This window comes from Ascaphus truei, chromosome 17, assembly GCF_040206685.1.
Source record: "Ascaphus truei isolate aAscTru1 chromosome 17, aAscTru1.hap1, whole genome shotgun sequence".
Lineage (NCBI taxonomy): Eukaryota > Metazoa > Chordata > Amphibia > Anura > Ascaphidae > Ascaphus > Ascaphus truei.
The window spans coordinates 26,283,718-26,310,966 of record NC_134499.1 but is presented as its reverse complement, the minus strand read 5'-3'; the positions used below and the strand labels follow the sequence as shown (position 1 = coordinate 26,310,966).

Here is a 27,249-nt window from a genome sequence, read left to right as displayed (position 1 = left end):
ACGGGCCAGTGACTTGATGTGCGTCTCGCGGATTTACTCATAGGGACCGTATTATGGAGGTGATTTACCAGGTCTCCCGGCTGCAAAATCATTGCAAAAATACAGCACCGGATTCATAAACAACAATTGGGATCCCTTTTCTTTGATCGAGATGGTGCTGGGGGGGGGGGGTGCACCATTTTTGCCCCCAGGTAGGCAGCCGTGAGAATCTTTAATAAAATAAACCCCAAGTATCAAATCAAAAGAGGTGCAATTCTGGGGCTAAAAAGTTGCACCAGATGTATTCAAGAAACACACTACAGGCATATCCCGGTTTAAGGACACTCACTTTAAGTACACTCGCGAGTAAGGACATATCGCCCAATGGGCAAACGGCAGCTCACGCATGCGCCTGTCAGCACGTCCTGAGCAGCAATACCGGCTCCATACCTGTACCGAAGCTGTGCGCAAGCGGGGAGACTATAGAGCCTGTTACAAATGCGTTATTTACATCAGTTATGCACGTATAAGACGATTACAGTACAGTACATGCATCTAAAAGTGGAAAAAAGATAGTGCTTCACTTTAAGTACATTTTCGCTTTACATACATGCTCTGGACCCATTGCGTACATTAATGCGGGGTATGCCTGTATTGCTTTCAATGGGATTTTCTTATTTGGTACATATGGTGGAGGGGGAGGGGGGAGGCACCAGAATTCCATGATTTAAGCTTTAAAACCCCATAGATGCATCAATGCAGTTTCACTAATAGATGTCACCACGTTCCCATTAACCCTTTGCGAGCCAGAGTGGCCAGCAACGCATTCCTGCCTGTGTCCATGTTCTGTGTTCTCAAATTATTAAAAGCTGCAGACCAAGCAATATCCTGCATGTGTTTTTTTTTTTTTTTTTTAAATGAAGCAGTTTTGAACTATGAGAAATACTTGTAGCATTTGAAAAGAAAGAACAACAACTGTGAATGACATTTTTTATGTATTATAATGGAACAACCATTTTTTTTCTACAGCAACCATTTACAGAGTCACATCCCCTTCCTCTTCTGAAACAGGCTCTGGCACACCCCTTTTTGAGCCCTGCCCTCTCTCTAGCAGTGCACCAATTATATCTAGTGACTGCCTGGTCACATGATCTTCCCCACAGAACTTTGCATCTTTGGTCCTCTTCTGCTGCACTGAAAGCCATTTAGTGAGCCCTGGAGCTGAATCTTCGCTGATCGATCACAGGAGAACGGATTGATCGGTCACTTAGACAAGAATCCTGGGAGGAACCTCTGATGCGTTTCGCGCATGCGTGCTCTTTGACAAAGCGCACGCATGCGTGAAACGCGTCAGAGGTTCCTGTGAGTGTGCATCGCCATCACACTCCTTCCAGTGGACACCATTGCTGGCATCTATCCAGGCAGAGAGCACGCTGTGTTCGGGCAAATAATTCCACAAGGTGGTGAGTACGCGTTATATTTTTGAATCATATGGACTTTTAAAACCTCAACCACTCCAAGGTCTAGCTCTATGGGTTGTGTATTATCAGCTTACTGGGGGTCTGACTTTCCTACTTTTGGGTCTCATTGTCATCCCTAGTGTCTTTATATGCTTACACCCTGTACATATGAGCATTCGTGATCTGTTTAACTCTAACAGTGGACCCGGACACATTACCTACTTCATTATGGTTATAATTACATATACATCCAATTGACATTGTTATATATCACTTTGGATGTACCTGCACACTTTAGAGCCCTGATTTTGGAAGCATATGCTTCTGTTTTCATATACAGTACTGAGGATTTGTGGGCCAACTTATCAAATAATCTTTATTGTGGACCAGAACATGTTGAAATAAAACCTGCAAAAATGTTTCTTATTCTAAGAGTTTATGAAGAGCTTTGGATAGAAGATGTATATACAAAAAAATATGAATGTGCACATATCCGTGTTCCTTCTTAACACTGTAGCCAGGGATGCTGAAGACATTTTTCAGCAGTGGCTCTCGTTTCAGGCAGATATTCCAGCATCGGTAGGAGAAAGCTGGCAAACACAAGAGCCTCATTCTTCTGCCACTTGTGTCTGTTCACCAGAGTATCATACAGACCACAAGGGTACAGATAAGGGATCCGCAGGAGATCACCTGTAGGAAAGATGAGTGCATAACGGAAAAATTCAAGTGGGCCCAAAAGTATGTGACTGTTTTCAATCTCCAGCCACTGCAAATGCACAGTGTCTATGTAACTTTGCATCTTTGGGACAATATTCTGGACTTGTGAACTAGGGCTGCAAGATTGTTTCTCCGAAAATACTGGACACTCGTACAAAACGTTTACATCCATAGGAAGGAAGGGAGAGCTAGTGTGAAATGGGAGGGGAGGGGGGAGTGGTGAAGGAATTCATACTTGTGTGTCATGTCCTCCCTCTACTCTGGTACCTTTCCCTCTTCCTTCAAACATGCAACAGTTATACCATTACTCAAAAACAGTAAGCTTGACCCTACCTGTCTTTCTAGCTATCCACCTGTCTCACTCTTGCCCTCTAAACTCCTTGAATGTCTTGTATTTTCTCGCTTGCTCCATTTTCTCAACACCTACTCTCTTCTAGACCCTCTACAATCTGGCTTCCGCACTGCTCACTCCACTGAAACAGCCCTCACTAAAATAATGAATGACTGCCATGCTGCCAAAGACAGATGTCATTACATTCTGCTCATATTACTTGACCTCTCTGCAGCGTTTGATACTATGGACCACCCTCTTCTCCTTCACATTCTCCATACTCTTGGTATTCGGAACACAGCTCTATCCTGTATCTCCTCTTACCTCTCCCATCATACTTTCAGTGTCTCTTTAGCTAACACCGCCTCCTCCTCTATCGATCTCTCTGTGGGGGTATCCCAGGGCTCTGTCCTGGAACCTCTTCTCTTTTCTCACACTCTCTAGGTGACCTAATCACATCTCTTGGGTTCAAATATCACCTCTATGCTGATGACACACAAAATTACTTTTCAACCCCTGACCTTACACCTGCTGTACAGACTAAAGTTTCTGAATGTCTCTCTGCTATATCATCCTGGATGGCCCTCCGCCGCCTTAAACTCAACATGGCTAAAACAGAGCTCCTCATACTTCCTCCCAAACCTGGCCCTACTACCTCCTTCCACATTACTGTTGGAACTACGATCATTCACCCAGTAGCCCAAGCACGCTGCTTAGGGGTCACACTCGACTCCTCTCTCACATTCTCCTCTCACATTCAAAAGGTAGCCAAAACCTGTTGTTTTTTCCTCCGCAGTATTACAAAGATACACTTTCAACAAGTACTGGTATATATCAATTACTGTGTACCAGTCATTGCAGGGATCCCAATGGCCAGGCGCTTCTGCCATAGGTTGGAAGTCAAGTGTAATCGCCAAGATACTCGCCTGCCATTAGTAATAGAAGGTAGAACTTGTCTGTGGTCGGTGCCCAACATGATCCGCAGCAATATAATTCAACAAATAAATGTTCATCAACCACATAAAGTACTTACCCAGCGCGAAACGCGTTAGAGACCCAGTGATCCTCCGCTTCTTATCTATGTGCTAAATAAAGTAACTTTTTCTACTTTGTGCTTTCCTGCCCCATTTAGGTGTTTCTTGGCTGTGCTCTGCTGTTCCTATGTTTTTGCTTCATAATAGAAGGTAGTAAAGCCTCTCTCCCCCCCCCCCACCCCCCCCCCGCCTAAGGTTACACATCACTATGTCCCTAGGGCTGATGTGGACGCACTTGCTTCTGCTTCGTACCCTGTTTGTTGAAAAATGTTGGTGAATTCTTCCCTGAGAGAGCCACTTTGGGAGGTATGCGACCAAGCAGCTCAATCATACAAGCAATGTGATCTGGAGAGAGAGAGGGAGGGAGGGAGAGAAATGACATGCTGAGTAATATAGATACTGGGGCCGCTGTACAAACGAGAGACGTAAAGCTGGACACAATCATACCATCATTTCTCGAGAATGTTTTTCCAGCTTGGGGCTCAAAGAGGTAGAATGAGGTGGCCATTTCAAATGCCTATGGCAACAAAACAACTTGTTACTGTCTTTCTATTGCAATAATGCAGTTAATAGAAATACATTCTGAATGCCCACTCCTAACTTAACTCTGTAAATGCCAGATAGGCCTGCACCTTGGTTTGTATGATGTTGTTTGAAAGTTCGGGCTGTACTCAACACAAAGCCGAGATTAAAGGAGCAGGAGAGTAATGTACCATGAGGTTTGAACTGCCATACGAACCATGCATGCTGTGCTCCATATGTCAGCAGGTGTGCTGTATCCTGAGCCCAACAGAACCTCCAGGGATCGGTACTGCTGTGTCTGGATCTCCTCAGAAAAGGGTTTATACTGCACCAGACAGAAATGATCATTAGCGAGAATTTCTGAGTCTATCCATTACCCTTCCCCAAACAAGACAGCTTGGGGAGAAGTATACAAGTGATCTTATTATTTGCTATCTATCTATCTATCTATTCTTAGTTAAGTTATGGTGGGTTAAAAAAGTGAAGAAAAAAACCTCCACAGCAAAGCATATAGCAAATGGAAATATTACTGTATGCTCATTTGCATGTCTTAGACAGGTCTGCAACCGCGCCTTTCACCATTATCACCCAGCACTTCCACTGCAGCAGGGGATTCTGGGAAATTACATGCAAATGAGCACACCGTGTCACCTTTTGCCTGAAAACCATTTTTACATGGAACCCTTATACGCTAATGATCGCTGTTAACACAGTTTTTATATTATATATACATACATACAGTATACACACCATATTATTGCCCATGTGCGCTCTATAACTGTATGTAGCTCTATTAATAAATGCTTTTATAAATAAGTCTGGCTTTAGCAAAACATACATTTAACCTCTGAGATGTTCTGAATGTATGCTAAACCAGGAATCATCCAGCGTAAAAGAGGGATGGAAATTCAGTTGCAAGAATAATGATAACAAGTCTGCTCTCACCAGTAGAGTTACCTTTCTATTTCCTTCGCTGATTTCTCTCACATTTTGCCCAACCTGTGTCTGAATTTTGCCAGAATTTAGCCAAGATGTCAGGGGCCATGTGTCCTTGTCCATTTTACTTTTAATGCTTGGCAATTAGTTTTTTGTTGTTGCAAAGCTTGCTCTTTTTGCAGAATGTTTCACCACACCGTGCAAACTTCTCCTTGTCCATACATCGCTACTCACCAGCATTTCTTGTCGGCTGACCCTGCCATTATATAGACCGACCCCTTTGTGAAATGCTTGCAGATAAAAGAACGTGCAAAACACCTTAAGAAGATACAGGCCATTCTACCACCATCCACTAACTTCTACAGAACCATATGAAGAAGCTCACGGTCCAGCACGCGCTGCCCAGGTCTGCAATCTTCACTCCCAGCATGTCTGCATTTCCAGTTTCAAAAAGGTGCGTTAGGAAGTTCACATCGACTCCTACGGAAGACACAGAAAAGTGTCAACACAGATCACCGGCTACAATGACTGAGAGACATAACCATGTGGACAGTGGGAAAGAGTGTCTATTTTGCAAAAGGGAACAGTGGATAAGCAAAGCAGACACGATTAGGATGTTGAGCTTCTTATAATATATTGTGTACATGAGGTTTTATCTGTTGGGAGCTCTAAGAGAGGCCAAAATACGGACTGACAACAATGTAACCTTTTATTTTTGTAAGGTTATGCATGCAACGCAACTAATTTGGCGACTCTGCCACTCTCCAGGGTTTCAGATATTGATTGGAATACAGGCAGTCCTCGGTTATCCAACGGAATCCGTTCTGGAAGTAGCGTTGGATAGTGAAACCGCTGCAAAGTGAGTCTCATGTTAATCAGCGGCGGTGAGCGTTGGATAACGCATTCAGGCGTCGGATAACGCATTCAGGTGTCAAAAAATGGCCCTTAGGGTTGCGCTGTAAAGCGTTGGATATGCCATTCATGTAAAGTGATACGTTGGATAACGAAGACTACCTGTACTGATTATGCTTCCTCAACTCTGAGAGTTACGTCCTTGGGCACAGAAACATCAGGCTGAAACACAGATCAGCATCTGATCTGTGAAATTGACGTTTAAAATATATATTTTAACATTTATGTTGCTTTAAATGTGGTGATTTGCTGTTCAATAATTTTTTTTTTAAATTCTTATTTGAGTGGATATTTTGTGGGACGGGCATGAGACATATAGGGAAGTGAGTGATCTGTATTAGAGAAATAATGATTGATAAAGGTAATAATAATGATATTGAATGAATGATAATGATATTAAACATATTTTAAATTATAAACCTAATATTGGTTGGGACATTTTCACATGAATACGTGCTTTTTTGAACTGCATTTGGAGAGATGCTGATCCATCACAGAATAAGGGCTAAATTCCAGATTTATTTTTCAAATCAAATGCAAATGTGTTCCACATTTCGTGCTGTAAGTCCATTCAGTAGTAGCTTGAAAGAAAAAAGTTTGCACACACATTGTCTCTTGTGTCTTTTTCTCTTAGGCTTTGGTCCCGCTGCGTCCGGCGGCGCGGGCGGCCGCGTGCACGTTCCTCACCAGCAGGGGTATCCTTCCGAGCCGGTCCCAGTCCCCCCTCGCTGCACGGTTCACAACGCGCAGTGACGCGTCACGTGGTGCGCTGATGAGCCCATCAGCGGCGGGGGCGGGAGCAGGAGCTGTCAGACAGCTTCCTCCACAAGGTAGGGGGGTGGTGTGTGTGTGTGTGTGTGTGTGTGTACCGGGCGGAGGGATCAGCACGGAGAGGAGGGTATTTGTGGGGGTGGGGGGAGCTGCTTACCTTCCAGCATACAGCCGGCAGCAGCTCCTTCCTGCAGCCCGGGAGACTGACCCCCGCTGCAGCCATCCGCTGGAGGGGAGGGGGGAGTTGGATCGGACGGGAGCAGCAGAGGGCATGTGGAGGGGGGGAGTAGCACGGAGAGCAGCCGAGGGCATGTGGGGGGTCCCTCCTGCAGCCCTCCGCTCAAACCACGCCCCCTGACCCCCGCTCCCTACAGACCACATATAGCGGTCAAGTGCCTCTCCACATGCCGCCTGTCTGCAGTGCAGGCGCGTGGTCTGAGGCAGCGGGGCCCTAGCCTTAGGCTGAGCTCACTGTGCCTACTACCTGACATTGCGTGTGCGCGTCCACGTTTGCGCGCCTCTGACTGCTGGGCGATGTGTGAACATCCCCAGCAGACTGAATGACCCGACAGTAGGCGGGACAGGGGAAGACGTCATCCTCTTTTTAGAAAAAAAAGAAGGTGGAGCTTTCATTGATTGGCTGGCAAAGTACGCGTGATGCGGCTACCGCACGAAATCACACATTCAGTTATCTCCATGAGTTGCAGCACCGTCAATGCTGTATTTCGCAGCTGGGAGTAGTTTCAAGTCTAAAAACTCCCATTGCCAAACATGAAAGAGTGACGAACGAGTGCGCGCGCACGTCGTGTAGCTAGCAGAGTGAGCGGGGCCTTACTCTCTGTGTCTCTCTGTCTCTGTGTGTGTCTCTCTCTCGGTTTGAGCTTCCTGCCACAAGCAACATGGCTGCTTCAGGCTCCCAAGATGGAGCTTCCTCTGTTTTACCCTCCTACCTCGTACATCCGACTGCTGACTGGCTCGCAAAGGGTGCGGGGTCCGATTATAAGACGAGTATGTTCTTTTCAACTTAACTTTATTGGAAAAAAAATAAACCTCGCCTTATAATCGGGCAAAATCGATACTTTCCAAAGCTGATAGAAATGAAAGGACGATATGTTGGATCCCTTACCCTGTTCTGTGCGGTTACAGGTTCGGCTTTGGCTCCAAACAGCAGCTTCTGCCATACACTGCTGGACGTTGTCAGCTTTTACACACACCAGTATGTTCTCTGGTTTGATGTCGGCGTGGATAATACGGCATTTCTTGTGCAGGAAATGAAGTCCATGGAGCACCTTAGGGAACCAGACATTCAGTGCTTAAAATCTTTGCTCTCAGAGGAGTCAGCTGGGCATTACCGAGCAATTGTACACTTTATTTAAAACTCTCCACTGTTCATCCATTTAACGTTTCAGTAATTATAGGAGCGGCACTCTGAAAACAATACTATTGAGTTTGAAGCAGGGGTTCAATTCCTGGTGTCAGCTTCTTGTGACCTTGGGCATGTCATTTTATCACCCTGTGCCTGGGGCACGAAAAACACATAGATTGTAAGCTCCTCTGCGCAGGGACTGTCTAACAATCCTATGTGTTGCGTACCGCGCACTATACTGTAACTGTGACGCGCTTTGAGTCCCATGGGAGAAAAGCGCTATATGAAATAAAGGTGTTATTATTATTATAGTGTCCCTGTTTAAACTGGCATTGGCAGATCTTACAAGGCTAAAGCTGAGGTGTGAGTTTATTCTAGTGTGCTGCATATTTCGTAGAGTTGCATAGCAGAGTTGGTCTCTCACCTGCTGCAGAATCCTCTTCACACATGTCAGGGGAAGGCCTTCTGGGCCATGATACCTCATCAGATGTAGGAGAGAGGGTCCGAGCAGTTCAAACACCAGGCACACATGTAGAACCAAGTTAGGGATTCATTAACACAAATATGGGCACATTTAATTATAGAGCTTAAACAAGTTGCTCCACCGACCCCCCCCCCACCCCCACCCCCTCCACACAATAGCCATTTTCTTGCTCAATGAGATTTCTACACCTTACTTATCAGGATCCCATTCACCAGTGAGAGCACTCAATTCTCCACATTGCATCATATATAAATCCATGAAAACTTCCCTCACCAACAAACACAACATTAAATTTTTATTTTATGTGTGTGTGTGTGTGTGTGTGTGTGTGTGTGTGTGTGTGTGTGTGTGTGTGTGTGTGTGTGTGTGTATTGCTATTCTGCGGCACTCCAGATACATCTGCTTTGCATGTTTTCATTTTTTCATGGCAGATCAAAGATAGGTTCTGTTTCTACCTTGAGGATCTAGAGATTGGAGCTAATATCATCGGCAGCAAAGGGGGAAACCACTTCACACCATATTGAATAGCGATGTTGGTAAATGTATGTGTACCCGCTGGTTGCACCGGGAAAGCTTTCATGTCGGCCAAGTTGGTGACGGATTGCTGATGAAAGTTATAGGTCAGTACAGAACACACTTAGCTGTAACCCATATGAATCCAACAGCAACCAACCGCTCACACCGCCTGTCACCCATGAGAGCCACTTTAAGGCAGGATTCCTGGATTAGAGGTAAGGACTGTGTAGTAGGAGTTATGTTTAGCTAAGGGCCAGGAAGCAATCTGGACACCCAGTGTGTACATGAAGCCGGCATATCCATCAAGAGCAAAAAATCTGTAAAATGTAGGATCTAAAAATGGCAATAGATGTTTTAAAAGACCAATACTCAATTAAAGTCTGTGGGGTATGTGGTCGAAAGGGTGACTTGATCCATTATGTCGCTAATGGCCAGTCAATAGCTTTTGGTCTTTGGTAAATGTAACTCTTTGAGTTTACTTGTGCTGGGAGTGTAAAGAATGAAATCCAATGAATAAGACACGCTCCACGCGTGTGACACGTGACAGGTTTGCAGAGACAAGCCCCTAGAGAGTTTTCCCCCCCTCTCATCAAACGGATATGAAGACCATTTTCCCCAATCAATTTAAAATCATCTAGAAACTGGATGACATTTTCCCCTTGAGTCTCTTTCTTGCGGGCGCCATTTACCTAGAAAGAAGAAACATTGGTAGAGTCAATTGGGCAATTCAGGAAATTCAGCATTTATTTTTCATGGACAAAACACACTGCACCATTTTAAAGCTGTAGACCAAGCAATATCCTACATGTGAGTTTTTTTAAAATAAATCTGTTCTGTACTATGAGAAAATACTTGTAGCGTTTAAAAAAAAAAACAACAACAACAACTCGGAATTACATTTTCAATGTATTATAATGTAACAAGCATTTTTTGTTTCCATAGCAACCATTTACAAAGTCACAACCCCTTCCTCTTCTGAAACAGGCTCTGACACACCCCTTTTTGAGCCTTGCCCTCTCTCTTAGCAGTGCCCCAATTGCATCTAGTGGCTGCCTGGTCACATGATCTTCCCCACAGAACTTTGCATCTTTGGTCCTCTTCTGCTGCCCTGACAGCCATTTAGTGATCCCCCGAGCCGAATCTTCGCCGACCGATCAGCAACTTAGCTAATTACTTATCATTGTGTGGATTGTAGATGCACATATTAAATAAAAAATAAATAAAACGTTTTTAAAAAACGGCAGCTTGAACTGCTGCTCTAAGCCGAGTGCTGAATATATTTGCCTAACAGGAAATGTATATGCAGTGCACTGCATGAAGTCTACATATTAAGGCAAAAGTGCAAAGCACTGCACCTGATGTATCAAACTAAAAAATACCATGCACAGTTGAATGGGAAAAGTCCCTACACAATTGAGCAATGAAACCTCATCCAGGGCAGCCTCACTGAACTTTCTGCCGCTCTTCGATATTTTCACTGCAACACACTTGTTCTTCCTGAAATATAGATGTAGCCAGGTCACCCTCGCGCACTTGCCCCCTCCCTTGTCCCCCCCCCCTCGCGCACTCGCCTCCTCCTTCACCGTTGCGAGCGCGCGGTGTTGCTGTGCGGCCGGTTGCTAGGGAAGCGGGTCGGGCGGTTGCCGAGGACGCGAGCGGCGAGCAGGCCGGTTGCCGGGGACGCGATCGGGCCGTCGCTAAGGCCGCGATCGCGTTGCCACCGGTCCGGCGGCTAGCGGAGCAGGGCGCCGCCATGACAGTTAGCTCGCGCATGCGCAGGATGCCAGCTAGCGCGGGAGGCCCCTGATAGCTCGCGCATGCGTGAGGATAGACGGCCAGCCCCCAGGGTGCATAGGGGCAGAGACACCTGACGCCAGGGAGCCAATAGGGCTGAGGGATTTGCCCGGGAAAGGAGAGATACTTTTCGCGGGGTTTTGCAGTGACACAGGCAGTCAGTGACCCTCTGCCTTAGGCCAGCAGCCCCCAGGCCCCCAGTTAGGCTGAGCCACTTAATAGCTTGTGGAGTATAGGGACAGGCCCTAGATAGGGACACTGACCCATTTATTGGTAGCTTAGTCAGGGACACAGTGCTACAGCCGTGCGGCCCTGCGAGGTGGGTTCTGGGCTCAGAACACTATCAAAGACCCTGGGACTAAGGTGATATTATCCGCGCTGGAATTCACCCAACGCGGTGTGGAGGACAACGTCGGATCGGGCGGAACTCCGGTGATATCGCGGTACCCGTGGCTGGAGCCCGGGCAGGTAACCTGCAACTCACGTGCACCAACCAGGCCTATCACCAGACATAGTGGCTGCGCAGTCACACATACATATGCAGACATTGGTATATGATTTTGGGAGTGCAAGACATTTGGGTGGGGGTTACTGGACACAGGGTGGGGTCACTCTGCGGGAGGTTAGCGGCCGCCGTGACGCCTAGAGGTGGTAGCGTCCGCCGTGACGCCTAGAGGTGGTAGCGTCCGCCGTGACGCCTAGAGGTGGTAGCGTCCGCCGTGACGCCTAGAGTGGTTAGCGTCCGCCGTGGCGCATGTGTTGAGATGTAATGTGATAAGTTGCTGCATGTAGTAAAGTTAATAGTTATATAGAGCTGTCTGTGTGGTCATTGTGTATTGTCCTGCGAGGAACTACTTCCCCTCTGGTGGGAGCCATCGCAGGTGGAGGCGCTGCATCATTAGTATTGTAATACATTGCCCCAGGTTCCCTTAGCGGATGCTCAGCCTTCTGTGAGCCAACAGGTATTGCACCACGCACCCCTTGGTAACATTGCATGTTCCCTCCACGCACGCGGTATATGCGATTGGGTGGGGTGATATGACCGTTACATTTGGAGGCGCTGCTGAGATCTTAGACCTGGGGTGCCCTATTCAAAACCGAATCACCAAAAATCAGCATCATGGTAATTCCCTCACGTCAAGAGGTCCACGCGTGGGCCACCACCGTCCGTGAACCCCCTAGACATGTGGTTGCAGTAGGGAACGTCCCGGCGTTAGTACCTGAAACTGACATCCGGAACTCACTGAGCAAACTCTTAGGCGCAGATAGAATATGGTACCGTGGCAGGGTGTTCGACTCTACTTATCACTTGAGTGCACTACTATTCACCGTATGCCGGGACATAGGCCCTGAAGCGGCCCCGAATATTCTAATAGCCCCCGAGTGCCCACCAGAAGGATACCCCCTTATATACTCGGACTTGCCAGTAATACGGGAAATGTTCTCGCTCAGAGCCCCTCCTCAAGATCCCGACGAACCGTCCACCAGTACCTGGACGCCACTTACCCCCGTGTCCAGTACCCCAAACCGGGTTTACCGTCCCCAACCCAAAGTCTCCTTTACCCCAAGCGGCCTCCCGGACACCAGTAGTTGGGCTGACAGTCCTCCCTCTCCACCCGACACCGTACCCCGCGAGGTAAACTCTCGGCCTATCGGAGAGAGAGCAACGAACGAAGGTTCCATAATGGGGGTGACGCTACCCCAATTCGTAGAAGCCCTCACTGTGGCATCCCAGTCTCAAAGTTATAGGAAGCTTAAGGCCTTCTCTGGAGTACTTCCAATACCCCAGGGGGAAGAAGGAATAGACCTGTGGAGGGAGAATGCAGTAAAAGTAGTAGAGGAGTGGTCGTGCACTGACACTGTAAAGCGGCAGCGTATTATGGAATGCCTCAGACCCCCTGCATCTACTATGTTGACCATCCACAGGGACCAACACCCAGAGTTGACAGCGTTGGAAATGGTGGCGTTCCTGTTGGAGGCGTACGGACTAGCAGAAGACGAAGGAGCGCTCTGGACGAAGTACTTCCGTCTTTATCAGAAGGAAGGAGAGGACCTGTCGGCTTTCATCCACCGCCTACAGCTGGTCCTCGGGGTCCTACTCAATCGTAAGCTGGTCTCCGCATCGGGGATGGATGAAGCTCTCCATAAACAGTATCTGCGGGGATCAAGCCCCACTCACCCCATAGCCAACATGCTCCGCAGCAAGATAATGGACGGGGGCCCCTACAAGTTCACCGAGTTGCTGCGGCAAGTGAAACTACAGGAGGCTCATGTTATGCTACACTCCACCGCTACACCTAAGAGCTCCTCTGCCTCCAAAGGAAAGGGCTCTACGGAAAAGAAGGAAGAGTCTACTGCCTTGTCCAAAGGGTACAAACCACGACCCCCCGACCGACCACCTTCCCCATCCACGAGTCGCCCGGAAAGCCGCCCAGTGGTATGCTATAACTGCGGCAAGAAGGGCCACGTAATCCGTAATTGCCCAGAAAAGGAAGTTCACCCTGAGGAACACCCTTCTGATAGAGGAAAATCAGCCCGATCTATGGTCTGCAGTGTACCAATGGCAGAAGCTGACCTCGAACTCACTCATTCTGGAACTGGAACCCCGGATGCCCCTTCTGACGCCGGCCCCAGTGATGACGCCCCATCCGGTGAAGCTTGCAGTCAAGTGGGCCCTGCGGCCATCGTGCCCGTGGTACTAGAAGGGATATACGCCTCGGCCCTATTGGACACAGGGTCACAAGTAACCATAATATATCGCAGGTTTTATGATCAGCACCTTCAACACTGCCCACTAAGGTCGGCCGAACATATGAAGGTTAGGGGGTTAAGTAATGAAGACTACCCCATCGATGGGATTGTAAAGGTCCAACTGGACATACTCCAACTGAACACCGGCAAGAAGCACCCCATGCAGGTAGCGGCCATGGTATGCCCGGAGCCCCAAGACCATTGCAAGTACCCAATCATCTTGGGAACCAATGCAGACATAGTGCAAGCTATAATCCGAGCCTACTTGAGAGAGACCAACGAGTTGCCGCTGGCCGATTCGCTCCTAGACCCCATCTTACGAGAAGAATGCCACCGGGTGTATGCATTGGAGCGTCATGGGGACCTCTACAATCGTCAACGAGGACTGACGACCATATTACCAGGGGGAGTGCAAAAGATGGCCGTCTGGTGTTGTTATCCCGACCGAGACCAGAACGACCAACTGTTCTCGCTGGAGAGTGAACCTGAAGAAGAAGAGGTTCAGCGAGGGTATAGAATACTACCCGAAGTGAGGGAATGGACGGCTAAGATCCCTATTCGAACCCACGTATATGTGCAGAATCTCTCCCCCTTTCCGATGGAGTTTGATGTCGACCAGAAGTTGGGATGCATATATCCGGTCAGCCCGGTGGGAGCCACACCTCAGGTGAAGGCGGCGGCCGCGCACGAGCGGATAGTCGATCTGGACTTCAACTTCGGCGAATCGACCCTGTCCACAGAGTGGAAAAAACAGTTGACCACCCAGCTGATGCAACGACGACATGTGTTCTCCACGAGCGAGATGGATGTGGGGTGCAGCCGCAGTGCCCAACATACCATTCGGATGAGTGATGCCACCCCGTTCCGGGAACGTTCTCGTCGCCTTGCCCCTCGGGATGTGGACGATGTGAGGAACGCCATCCAAGACATGGAAACCGCTGGGATTGTGACGGAATCACGAGGACCTTATGCGTCGCCCATAGTGGTGGTGCGGAAAAAGAACGGGTCCGTACGACTGTGTATCGACTATCGGACACTGAACAACCGCACGATCCCAGATCAATACAACCTTCCGCGCATTGAAGAGATCCTGAATGCGCTGAATGGGAGTCACTGGTTTAGCGTGCTGGACCTCCGATCAGGGTACTATCAGGTGCCCATGACGGCGGAAGACCAGGAGAAAACGGCTTTCGTCTGCCCCCTGGGATTCTATCAATTCACCCGTATGCCCCAAGGTATATGTGGGGCGCCTGCTACGTTCCAAAGGTTGATGGAAAAGACAATCGGGGACATGATTCCCCGGGAGTGCCTGGTGTACCTGGACGACATCATCGTCTTCGGAAGGACTCTGGAAGAGCACGAAGAGCGGTTGTTTAAGGTGATCGATCGTCTGGGAAACGAAGGGTTGAAATTGTCCCTAGACAAGTGCCGATTTTGCCATACCTCGGTGACCTACGTGGGGCACATCGTGTCCGCCAGAGGGATCGCCACCGACCCTGCCAAGGTAGAGGCCGTGGTGAACTGGCCTCGCCCAGAGAACGTCACAGAGCTGCGATCCTTCCTGGGGTTCTGTGGGTATTATCGCCGCTTCGTGGAAGGGTACTCGAGCAAGGCTAAACCCTTGAACAATCTGTTGAAGATATACCCTTCCGAGACCGGGAAGAAGGCTGTACCAGCCCGCCAACCGTTTGGTGACAAATGGACCTCTGAGTGTGAGCAGGCCTTCCTGAAGCTGAAGAAGTGTCTGACCGAAGCGCCTGTACTTGCTTATGCGGATCCCGAACAGCCTTACGTCCTGCATGTGGATGCTAGTCTAAATGGACTAGGCGCCGTCCTGCACCAGAAGCACCCGGAGGGCCTGCGGCCGGTAGCTTACATCAGCCGAAGCTTGACACCCAGTGAGCAGAGATACCCCGTCCACAAGTTGGAGTTTCTGGCTCTCAAGTGGGCGATCACCGAGAAGCTCCACGATTACTTGTACGGTGTCACCTTCGAGGTAAGGACGGATAACAACCCCCTCACGTACATCAATACGTCGGCCAAACTAGATGCAGCAGGCCACCGATGGCAGGCCGCCCTCAGTAACTACAGCTTCTCCTTGAAGTATAAGCCGGGGCCATTGAATATTGGGGCGGACGCCCTCTCCCGAAGACCAGGACTACTCGCTACCCCCGATGATGAGGAATGGGAAGAACTTCCCGGCCCCGGAGTGCGGGCTATGTGTAAAACTGCAGCCATAGTTAATGACCAAGTGGCCTTCTCCGAGTTACGAGTGATCGACTCTTTGGGATGCCAGTCGCAGGCTGTCCCCGCCGCCTACTGCGACCCAAAAGGGATGCACCTCACGCACGACAAGGTGTTCCGGTGGAAAGATCTGGTAGACTACCAAATTCGAGATCCGGTCACTAGCATCATCCGGCACGCCGTTGAAAAAAGGAACCCAGCCCTTCTGAAACGTGCGCCCAATGACTTGGTGGCCTTACTCATGCGAGAATGGGACAAATTTGAAGTGGACAACTGCTTGCTCTATCGGGTGGTGCAATATCATAATCACCCGGATAGGAGACAACTAGTCCTACCCAAGAACTTACAATACCTGGTGTTGAAGTCCCTACACGATGAACACGGGCACCTAGGTGTAGAGAAGACTTTTGGGCTAGTCCGAGACCGGTTCTTCTGGCCCAAGATGAGGGAAGCGGTGGAACAACACTGCCGCCGTTGTTCCCGGTGCATTCAACGCAAGACGTTGCCTACCAGAGCAGCTCCCATGGCCCATCTTAAGAGTTCTGGTCCGATGGACTTGGTGTGTATGGACTTTTTATGTATCGAACCCGATAGCCGAGGCATCGGTAACGTGCTGGTCATCACGGACCATTACACCCGATATGCACAGGCCTTCCCCACAAAAGACCAGAAGGCTATCACGGTCGCGAAAGTTCTATGGGAAAAGTTCTTCATGCATTACGGTCTTCCAAACCGACTTCACTCCGACCAAGGGCGAGATTTTGAGAGTACTCTGATCCGAGAATTACTTAAAATGCTGAACGTCGCCAAGTCCCGGACGACTCCGTACCACCCCGAAGGAGATGCTTTGCCTGAACGATTCAACAGGACCCTGTTGGACATGCTTGGAACTCTGAAGGGAACGCAGAAAGCAGAATGGAGTCGTCACGTAGAAACGTTGGTACACGCGTACAACTGTACTCGCCATGAGTCCACTGGGTTCTCCCCGTACTTCCTCATGTTTGGGCGGGAGGCAAGACTCCCCGTAGATGTGCGTCTTCGAGTCTCAACGGATGGGATACACAATGCTACCCATTTCCAGTATGTGCAAAGGCTAAAGGACAGTTTGCAGCAAGCTTACCAACAGGCTGAGAAGTCTACAGCTAAACTGAATGCTGGCAATAAGAGACGATACGACAATAAAGTCAAATATCGAGAGTTACGTCCTGGGGACGCTGTGTTACTTCGTAATTTGGGAGTCCCCGGAAAACATAAACTGGCAGACCGATGGAGAGATGGCGTATATGAGGTAGAGTCACAGATGCCCGGCCTCCCGGTCTATCGCATCAAAGACACAGACGGCCGGGTAAAGGTGTGGCATCGTAATCACCTTCTCCCTATTCCCCAAGTGGGAGGCGAAGAAGAAGAAATACAGGCCACACCGCTCAACGGTGAGTCCGATCTATCAGAGGTGGGTCAAGAGACTGTAAATAACGAGACCCACTCTGAAACTCCTGAAGACCCTATGGAGGGACCCTCTCAAAGGGACTATTCCACAGAAGGGGCATCTCCCGGAGGAGCTACGGGTAAAGGGCCCCGTAGGCCAACGCCTACTAAGGTGGCACCAACAGGCCAGCCTTTGGATCCACAGAGCCCGTGCTTTGTGCCTAACAGAGACTGTTCAGAGACATTTCTCCCCTCAAGGGACGAGGCTGAGCCTCAGGACTGTACTTATTACTCCCCAGAGGGAGTTGCTGAAGAACAACTCCGTAGGAGCCAAAGGGCCAGGTACCCTCCAACTCGGGTAACCTATGATCAAATGGGGGCACCCCAGTATGAGGCTCAGCAGTGGTCTTGGAGCAAAATCCAATCCGTGATTGTGATGCTCACAGAATTGTGTAACCTTGTTTAAAGTTGATGCAATGTGCTAAGTTGTATTCGTACCAGATGCATTTTTATTATATAACGGTTGTGTATAGTAGTAAGTTATGTGGTCCAAGCGGGGACGTTGGAGTTTCACCAGGGGGAGGATGTAGCCAGGTCACCCTCGCGCACTTGCCCCCTCCCTTGTCCCCCCCCCCTTGCGCACTCGCCTCCTCCTTCACCGTTGCGAGCGCGCGGTGTTGCTGTGCGGCCGGTTGCTAGGGAAGCGGGTCGGGCGGTTGCCGGGGACGCGAGCGGCGAGCAGGCCGGTTGCCGGGGACGCGATCGGGCCGTCGCTAAGGCCGCGATCGCGTTGCCACCGGTCCGGCGGCTAGCGGAGCAGGGCGCCGCCATGACAGTTAGCTCGCGCATGCGCAGGATGCCAGCTAGCGCGGGAGGCCCCTGATAGCTCGCGCATGCGTGAGGATAGACGGCCAGCCCCCAGGGTGCATAGGGGCAGAGACACCTGACGCCAGGGAGCCAATAGGGCTGAGGGATTTGCCCGGGAAAGGAGAGATACTTTTCGCGGGGTTTTGCAGTGACACAGGCAGTCAGTGACCCTCTGCCTTAGGCCAGCAGCCCCCAGGCCCCCAGTTAGGTCCTGAGCCACTTAATAGCTTGTGGAGTATAGGGACAGGCCCTAGATAGGGACACTGACCCATTTATTGGTAGCTTAGTCAGGGACACAGTGCTACAGCCGTGCGGCCCTGCGAGGTGGGTTCTGGGCTCAGAACACTATCAAAGACCCTGGGACTAAGGTGATATTATCCGCGCTGGAATTCACCCAACGCGGTGTGGAGGACAACGTCGGATCGGGCGGAACTCCGGTGATATCGCGGTACCCGTGGCTGGAGCCCGGGCAGGTAACCTGCAACTCACGTGCACCAACCAGGCCTATCACCAGACATAGTGGCTGCGCAGTCACACATACATATGCAGACATTGGTATATGATTTTGGGAGTGCAAGACATTTGGGTGGGGGTTACTGGACACAGGGTGGGGTCACTCTGCGGGAGGTTAGCGTCCGCCGTGACGCCTAGAGGTGGTAGCGTCCGCCGTGACGCCTAGAGGTGGTAGCGTCCGCCGTGACGCCTAGAGGTGGTAGCGTCCGCCGTGACGCCTAGAGTGGTTAGCGTCCGCCGTGGCGCATGTGTTGAGATGTAATGTGATAAGTTGCTGCATGTAGTAAAGTTAATAGTTATATAGAGCTGTCTGTGTGGTCATTGTGTATTGTCCTGCGAGGAACTACTTCCCCTCTGGTGGGAGCCATCGCAGGTGGAGGCGCTGCATCATTAGTATTGTAATACATTGCCCCAGGTTCCCTTAGCGGATGCTCAGCCTTCTGTGAGCCAACAGGTATTGCACCACGCACCCCTTGGTAACATTGCATGTTCCCTCCACGCACGCGGTATATGCGATTGGGTGGGGTGATATGACCGTTACATAGATTTACAGAAACAGGTCAGTAGAAAAGCAGCTTTAGCGGGTAATGCTTGTTACACAAACATTTCAGTAATACCATCTACTAACAATGCATAGTGTGTTCAGGTGCCATCAGAGGAGATTTCTTATTATCCTGCAAGAAGCTGATACAATACCAGGCATTTGACTGATTCGGTCATGTTTTTCTTCCTATCCAAGTAGTTGCTCAACCTCAGATCGAAAAATGATGGAAGACACCAGTATTGGCTTCTATCTCTCTCTCTGAAATAATGTTTCCTGGAATTTACTTTTTCACACTTTTCTGTTCTCTTTTATGAAGCCATCTTCCCTATGGCGGTCAGAGTGTGGGTCCCTTTCATAGCAATGGGTCGGAAATCTTCTGCAGCACAGGGAAAGGCGGCTTCATATTGAATAGAGGCTTTCTTTGGACATAGTGTCCTCGTCTATTCTCACTATTCACTTACATGTGTCCTGCCGCCTCCTTGGTGCCGCCCTCCATCTCCTTTGGTCAAATGACGCTGCAGACGTCCTCAATGTGATGGCGGAAGGCGTTGCATTGCCATGGTAACGCAACGCCGTGACGCCATGTGACGTCACGTTGGGACGTCCGCGTAGTCATTTGACGCTGAGATTCCAAAGGAGAAGGAGCACGGCACCAAGGAGGCGGCAGGACACATGTAAGTGCATTCCTTTTAGCCCCGATAGGCCCGAGAGTGCGGCAAATGCATATGGGGGCAGAAATTTTTGCAGCCCCCAAATTTTGCCGCACTAGGCCCAGGCTTAATAGGCCTAATGGGAAATCCGCTACTGATTCTCACTAAATCATCTAAATCCGACTGGTTTACGGTATTTGTTATTTCAAATCAGGGATACTTACTGTACGTCGCGACACAGCCAGACTGTGGAAAAGTAACCCCAGCCGACCTTGTGCATGACTTGGTATCTCCTATTAAGCATCTCTCTTGCTTTCACGAGGTGGTAACCTCCTATAAAGAAAGCAGAAGCAGGCACAAGTGAACCCTGTCAATGGTAGACTTGTGAGTTCAACTCTGCTGACTCCCAGCATTGGCTGTGCCTCCATATCCAATACAAAATCAAAGGTTTATTTATTTATAAAATGTTTTACCAGGAAGTAATACATTGAGAGTTACCTCTCGTTTTCAAGTATGTCCTGGGCACAGAGTTACGATGACAGATACATGGTTACATTAAATGACCAGGGTTATACATTATATATAAAGTCATTGCATTAACAGTTAAAGATAAAATATGTTATAATAAGATACCTCTGTCTTATACTCACCTGGGCAGTATTCAGCAGGGTCCTCATCTATCATAGTGAAGTATCAGCTTGTCCTTAAGCAGAAATCGTGTCCCTGAAATAAACCAGCCACCAGTAGTCATTATGAATGCATTATCTTCTATTAACTTTCCTTCACTATCTCTGCCTTGAGCTGCACTCCTCCTGTCCTTGAGAACCCTCTCACCCTGCTCTCAGGTCCTTGACAACGGAGAAATGTGCCAAGACTGCATAAAGGGTCTGGCATTTCATCCTGGCTTTGGGATGCTCAGATGTTAAAATAGGGGCAGTGCTAATGGAGCAGGTACTAATGCCAAGCTGAGCTGCGTGTCCCTCTTGTGCTGGAAGATGGCCCAGCTGTACAGCCCTGGGTTTTGACTGAAGGCAAGTTAGGAGGGAATTGTTTCATGCTGGTCATTACCGTTCTTCAGATGGATTAGTGGGCATTTACAGAAACGCACATTTAAACGTGTCTGAAATTGTGGCTCTGACACAAACCACAGTGTTAATTTGTGTTCCTCAAAATAGAATTCAATTAATCCCTTTTCTCTCTCAATTAAATCCCTATTCAATACACCGTGAAGTCGCTACCCAGTACTGGAGAAGACATCAGCCCAATTTAAATGAATGGGACCAGAATCTTTACTAGCACACGGAAATGGATGCAGAGCATATTGATTTAAGGTCTTAGGCCCAGATTCACTAAATGGTGCTACATTTGAACACACCTTACTTTAGCACCCTTTACTGAATCTGGGACATATAGGGGCTTATTCTATATCTGCTGAGGCGGCCAATCAACTGTTTTCGGCAACAATTCTCCATTGCCGTCAATTTCAGCTGGAAACAGCCTGACCGGCCACTTCGGCTATATAGAATAAACCGGTTAGAGTGGTATCTCATGTTCAAGGAAAAGTGTTTTGTTTGCACAGTGCTGAGAATGGAATTGCTGCGGGGTTCAAACATATTGAGAATTTTTGGTCACAGTTTTGCATCTGGGTCGTTTTGTAGTAGATATGAAGTTGATTATTTGATTTATAATGTGGGAAGAATTTGTAGAAAATGCAAAGGAGAGTGCGGCGGTTTCTTCCCAGTTAATTCCCTTTGTCTTTGATCAAGAAGATGAAATCATTGCAGTGTGGAAGGCCTGTAACTCAAAACAGAATACAGAGCAATAAATCCCTCTCGCATTAAAGGGGTTATCTGGTACGGTCCGTTTCAGACCTCCATTCAATCCTTGTTGGGGTGTATCCATATGTTATTAAATAATACAACAATTTGTCCTGTCCTATCTTTAAATTACGTAAAGCTGCCCAGATTGTTCTGGGTTAAGCGTAGAATATGATGTGTAATCCAAAGAGATCAACTCGGCAATCTAGTATTCTGCAAATCCATGTATGATGTAAAACAGTTGAGTTTAATACTGGTACTTTCTACAGATTATCGTATATTATTATTTATATTAAATAATGTTACATTTTATCTTATGGTATAATCTTAATGTGACCAACTGTGTTCATATAAATCCAGTTACCTTTACAATGCAGGCTCAGCAACACTTAAAATTGAGAGTATGTATGTATGTATGTAAGTACTGTATGTATATCTTTATTTATATAGCGCCATCCATGTATATAGCACTTCACAGCAGTAATACATAGGATATAATCGGAATAAGCCCTTCAACATAAAAGTAACATTAGAAAAAGGAGTCCCTGCCTCAAAGAGCTTACAATCATCTAAGAGGTAAGTGGGGAGAACTTACAGAGACAGGAGGAGGGCATTCTGGTAAGTGCGTCTGCAAGAGGCCAAGGTCAGTGCATATGAAATGTCTAGTATCAGACAACGGAACTACCCATATGCTTCACTAAAGTGGTGTGTTTTACGATGGTCCTTAAAGGTGGAGAGAGAATGTTAACACTTTATTAAAACCATAACTATTACATAGGTTCTTATGTATTAAAGTTTATCTGGTGCAAAACTGTTGCACCAAATTTATCAACTAGAAATCGTATCGCTTATAACAGTGCTGTTTCCTTGCACGTTTGCCCTTCTGCTGCTCCACCTCAATCCACACTATTTCTGACACAGCTGTGTCTGTTCATTTCCATTTGAACCAGTTAAACGCCAAGATGCTGAAAGTAGAGGCTATGAGCCCCAATCCCATGCCTGTATCTCAACCCCAGGTGGGATCTGAAGGAAAGAAACTGATGGGAACCTGTATGCCAGTTTCATGAGCAACATGCTAAAAGAAAATGAATAATCCAGCTTGATGGCATAAACCTTTTACTGCTGCTTTTAAGAGCAGACACGCTGTGTGACCCTGTCTGATAAGGACAAAATCTCAGTATGCATTGGAATGCTCAGAGACAGCATTCTAGACTTGTCTACTGTCCATTACTATTCAAGTGGCTAGCAATCCACAGCAAATGACACTAATGCATTGTGCTCTAGTACATTAGCATGTGTATAGTACAGTATACATGATATTGGAGTGTGGTGCAGTTTTGATGAGGATGATGAGGATGACGTTGATCTTCAGTGTAATGGGACAGAACCACTTTTAGGAAGTGGCAAAAATTATTCTTGCCCGTGACCGTCCTCCAAAACGTAATGGCTTAGTCAGGATGTGGTGATATGTATTAGTTCATTTTTAAATCTAAAGAGAATCTTACTAGGGGAGGGACAGATTTTTAATCTTGTAAGTATTATGTATGAACTGAAATTTGTCAGATGAAGGATGGGGTAGAAATGGTGAGTGTATTTGGCTTTGTGAGGTTTACAAAACGCAAGCTTTGGTTCCTTTTACAGGCAAGTGTACAATAACACACATGGTTGTTTTTGTTCCAGAAGAAATGTGTATTGTTCTCTCTTCGAAAAGATAATGAAGAGCTTTCTTCACCAGTCTATAAATGGGTTAAACTGTTGTAACCTGCTTTCAACACCCCAGCCATGGACACTTCATGTGTGACCTGCCTTTGAAATGAGAGAACTTTCCAACAGCAGAGCTATACTGGGCCTATCAACGGGTTTTGGTGTGAAACAAATATACAACCCGAGACAGGCTCTTGAGACTTTCAAAGTCTTCAGATCATCAGCACACATGTAATTGTTACACGTACAGTAGGTCGAAGCTGGTGGGACTACCCCTGAATTTTAACACAATGTGTCACACAGAGCACAGGGCTGCTCGATCTTGCTACAATGTGGTTGGCTGTGACCAGACGACATCTCACTTCTTGAATTCCTGTGGCTCTGGCAATGACCAGCTATTAGAATGTGGCTAAGACCATCCAGTGCCGGACCGAGACTTTATTGTGCCCCGGGCAGACAAAAGATGTGACGCCCCTACTCACCGCCGCTGCACTGCAGGTCACTTTACAGTTGCCACCATTGCTGCAGGTCACCTCACTGCCATATTTAAATGTTCTTAGTCTCCCCAGTCGCAGGTTACCCTCAGGTGGAAGCCGCCGCTGTTTGTGTGTGTGAGCGAGTGTGCGCACACACAAGACACTAAGCTTGGCTGCCAGCCACAAGGGCATGTGGGAAATATAAAAATGTGTCCTGGTGGCCAAGCCGAGTGTCCTGTGTGTGCGCACTCACAAATTGTGGGGGTAGTCCGGGTGTGGGTTGCTGAAGGCGCGCTCATCCTTCTCCACTTCCCCTCCGAGCTGCATCATCCTCAGCCTCTTGGCTGAGCATGTCCAAGAGGCTGAAGATAATGCAGCTCGGAGGGGTAGCAGAGATGAAGAAGCGCGCCTTCAGCAACCCCCACCTGGACTACCACCACAATTTGTGAGCGCACGCACACACAGGACACTCAGCTTAACCGCCAGCAGCCAGGACACATTTTTCCATTTCCTGCGCACCGCGTGTCCTGGCTGCTGGTGGTCAAGCTGAGTGTCCTGTGTGTGTGCGCGCGCACGCATGCGCATGTCATGCTAGTACTGTAAACATAAGAATAACTAGTCCCTGACAAAAAGAGCTTCCAATCTACGCGAGGGATTCTTTTCCTTTGATAATTCGGATTCTGGGTTTTTTAAACATGTTTTCGAAGCAGAGAGACTTGATGACTCACATCGCATCAGTGTGTTTGGGAGAATTTGATGATGAAAATAAAGTCCTGATATATTACTTTGTACAATGTTTTCTAAACACAACAAAATGGACATGGCTAGCATTGGAAATTCTAACCAATGTATAAAAAAAAAACATTCAAATGTACTTCTATTTAAAATATGAAAATGAAAACCTGGAGTGACGAATAAGCAAAGGAACAATTAAGAGAAGCATGAAGAATTCAGTTCAGAGGATATGGTAAAAAAAAAAAAAAAAAGAATGGAATAAGTAGTTAGAAATGTGTGTGTTTGCTTGGTGAGGTGACCAAACTTATCATACTTTGGCCAAATGATGTAACAAAACCCCCAATTTAAATGAAATATTAGAACAAGTTAAAGATGTTTAGGCTTTATGCAGCATGATCTAATTGACCAGAAAAGGTGACAAATGATTAAGGGCTGGGATTTAGTGAATTTGGATGTGTGTAGATCTTGTGTCTTTTGCTTTGAGGTATTTCTATCACTTTTCAACAGCGCTTTGGTAAAATAGATAAAAAATGATAACGCCTTGCAAACTACTGTACAATACAGTATGTGCTGGATGAGCTAATCATAACACAGAGAACTGGACACTGCTCCACAATGCATCTTTGACGTCTCTAGTAGCAATCGGTTGAAGACCATCCAACAGATCTGTACTGGTCATCACCCGAACATAATTCTAAAAGACAAATTCACAAACACAAATAAGAGTAACTTCCAAATCTTACCAGACTTGCCTTCAAAGGACTCGCAGTTTCTAAGTCACGGGCTTGGTACAACCCCCAAGGAAATGTAAGCCTTGTTGGTAGAATCTTGCAGATGGGCCCGTCGTTTCTTTAGCAAAGTCCCCCAGAGCTTGAGAGAAGGCAAGGCTGGAATTAGGTATCTGATGGTTTACAGGAGGGCAGAGTGTGGAGTAGTTTCCTCTGAACCAGAGGAGGAATGTGGTTAGGAAAGGGAGGTGGGATCAATTTCAAATCATGTTTGGATGGTCCTTCGGAAACCGCATTGGTGGGGGGAAGGGAATATCATAAGCATGGGACAGCTGAGGGGTGATCCAATTACTGTCTTATAATTGCACCTGTTTTAACTCTTTCATATCCGTTTAATCACTGCTGTAAGACTAAGAGCACTGGCTGCTTGCCCAGTCACCCCTTAAGGCTCTCTTAACCCTTTCCCCTCTTGAGGGTCCAAGTTGTTCTGCACCATGATGATGAAATTTAAAAATAAATAAGGGACTTCAACCAGGCCACTGTGAGGTCAAAGGCTGTGTCCTCCTCTGCTCCCACATCTTAAAAGTGGTCTTGCTTAAAAGTAATTAGGCAGGAAAATTGGTTTCTCAGTCCTGGGTTGTGCAAACTGGGGGGTGCAAGATTTTTTTTTTGGGGGGGGGGCACAGAGGTAGCAGGGGCCCTGTGCTTTTCCCCAAGGCCTCTGTAACTCACTTACCTTGATTCAGACAGCTTTGGGCGATGTGTCGCCATGGCAACGCAGCGTCAAATGACGTCGTGAGGTCATGTGATGTTATATCACATGACCCCGCAGCATCATTTGATGCTTGATACAGGTGATGGTGGTGGGGGGGGCGATCAATGGGGAAGAGCAGGCAGGGGGGCGCCGGGCAAAAATTTTGCGCACCCCTGCCTTAGTCCTGTGGTGCTCAACTCCAGTCCTCAAGCCGCCCCAACAGGTCAGATTTTCAGGATATCCCAGCTTCAGCACAGGTGGCTCAGTCCGCGGGTTGTGAAATCAGTGGAGTGTATTCACAATAATAATAAAAAAATCCACAAAATGCGAACCACTCTCTTTGAGATTGATCGGCGGACCAAAGGAACCGACCGATCTACTACAGCTCCAAATCCACCCCCAAAATGTGCCCATCTCAAACCACCAGCTCTGCTTTCTGTTTCTTTCAGGGTACGGAGGAACGCTATGCTATGACATACTTAACGCCATTAACTTGGAAGTAGAGTGCTTCAGTAATGCCACCTTAAACCTGTGCTAATGAGATATATAGCAGCTGTTGTTTTTGCATATGATTAGCCCCGTGCATACACATTAATCTCAGGGAACATAACGTGCGTTACTGACTTGGGTGATGTCCCGTTATTTGCCCTGATTCAACAGAGCTTTGCGGATCTAGCACATAGAGTTGAGGAACAATTTGTCCATTATATCGCAGTTTTTGTGTTCAAATCCAGTCCTCAAGACCCCCCAAGAGGTCAGGTTTTAAAGATATCCCTGCTTCAGCACAGGTGGCTCAATCAGTGGCTCAGTCAAAGAGCCTGCATCAGCACAGGTGGCTCAATCAGCGGCTCAGTCTTTGACTGAGACACTGATTGAGCCACTTGTGCTGAAGCAGGGATATCCTGAAAACCTGACCTGTTGGGGGGTCTGAGGACTGGCGTTGAGCACCCTGATCTAGAACCCCAGAATCCCACTAGTTTGTGTCTTTAGACCTTGACAGGACATGCATTTGTGTTAAGATTAAATGATTTTAAGTGGAGTCATGAGGTTTAGGGCAGTTGAAATCTTTAAACAAGTTCAACTGTCCTGTAGGCTAATTTTCATCATGTGAGAGTGACAATAATATCTGTTGGTGTCATGCCAGTGAGATTCTATAGGACAGACTTGGGAGAGTTTATGGTCGTGCCATCCATCAAGGAGGTGTGGACAGAAACTGACA

At 47.8% G+C, this 27,249-nt stretch overlaps 1 protein-coding gene across 4 annotated transcripts in view; it reads right to left on the bottom strand.

The window, feature by feature from the left end:
* Window positions 1–1,034: 1,034 nt before the first annotated feature.
* The window catches only part of LOC142468160 (SRSF protein kinase 3-like), a 40,392-nt gene continuing 14,177 nt past the window's right edge, over window positions 1,035–27,249 (bottom strand). Inside the window, exons 1-12 of one of the 4 annotated variants that reach the window (XM_075574356.1) lie at window positions 25,292–26,276; window positions 20,467–20,539; window positions 20,041–20,149; window positions 10,438–10,525; window positions 9,631–9,717; window positions 8,453–8,560; window positions 7,789–7,951; window positions 5,365–5,459; window positions 4,261–4,368; window positions 3,969–4,038; window positions 3,774–3,866; window positions 1,035–2,129 (exon numbers count right to left, since the gene is read on the bottom strand). In XM_075574356.1, the coding sequence (XP_075430471.1) occupies window positions 1,945–2,129; window positions 3,774–3,866; window positions 3,969–4,038; window positions 4,261–4,368; window positions 5,365–5,459; window positions 7,789–7,951; window positions 8,453–8,560; window positions 9,631–9,717; window positions 10,438–10,525; window positions 20,041–20,149; window positions 20,467–20,500 (1,140 nt within the window). In that variant the 5' untranslated portion in view covers window positions 20,501–20,539; window positions 25,292–26,276 and the 3' untranslated portion in view covers window positions 1,035–1,944. Of the gene's footprint in view, window positions 2,130–3,773; window positions 3,867–3,968; window positions 4,039–4,260; window positions 4,369–5,364; window positions 5,460–7,788; window positions 7,952–8,452; window positions 8,561–9,630; window positions 9,718–10,437; window positions 10,526–20,040; window positions 20,150–20,466; window positions 20,540–25,291; window positions 26,280–27,249 lie in introns of those variants that run through there. The other 3 variants (XM_075574357.1, XM_075574358.1, XM_075574359.1) reach the window with 3 other exon arrangements.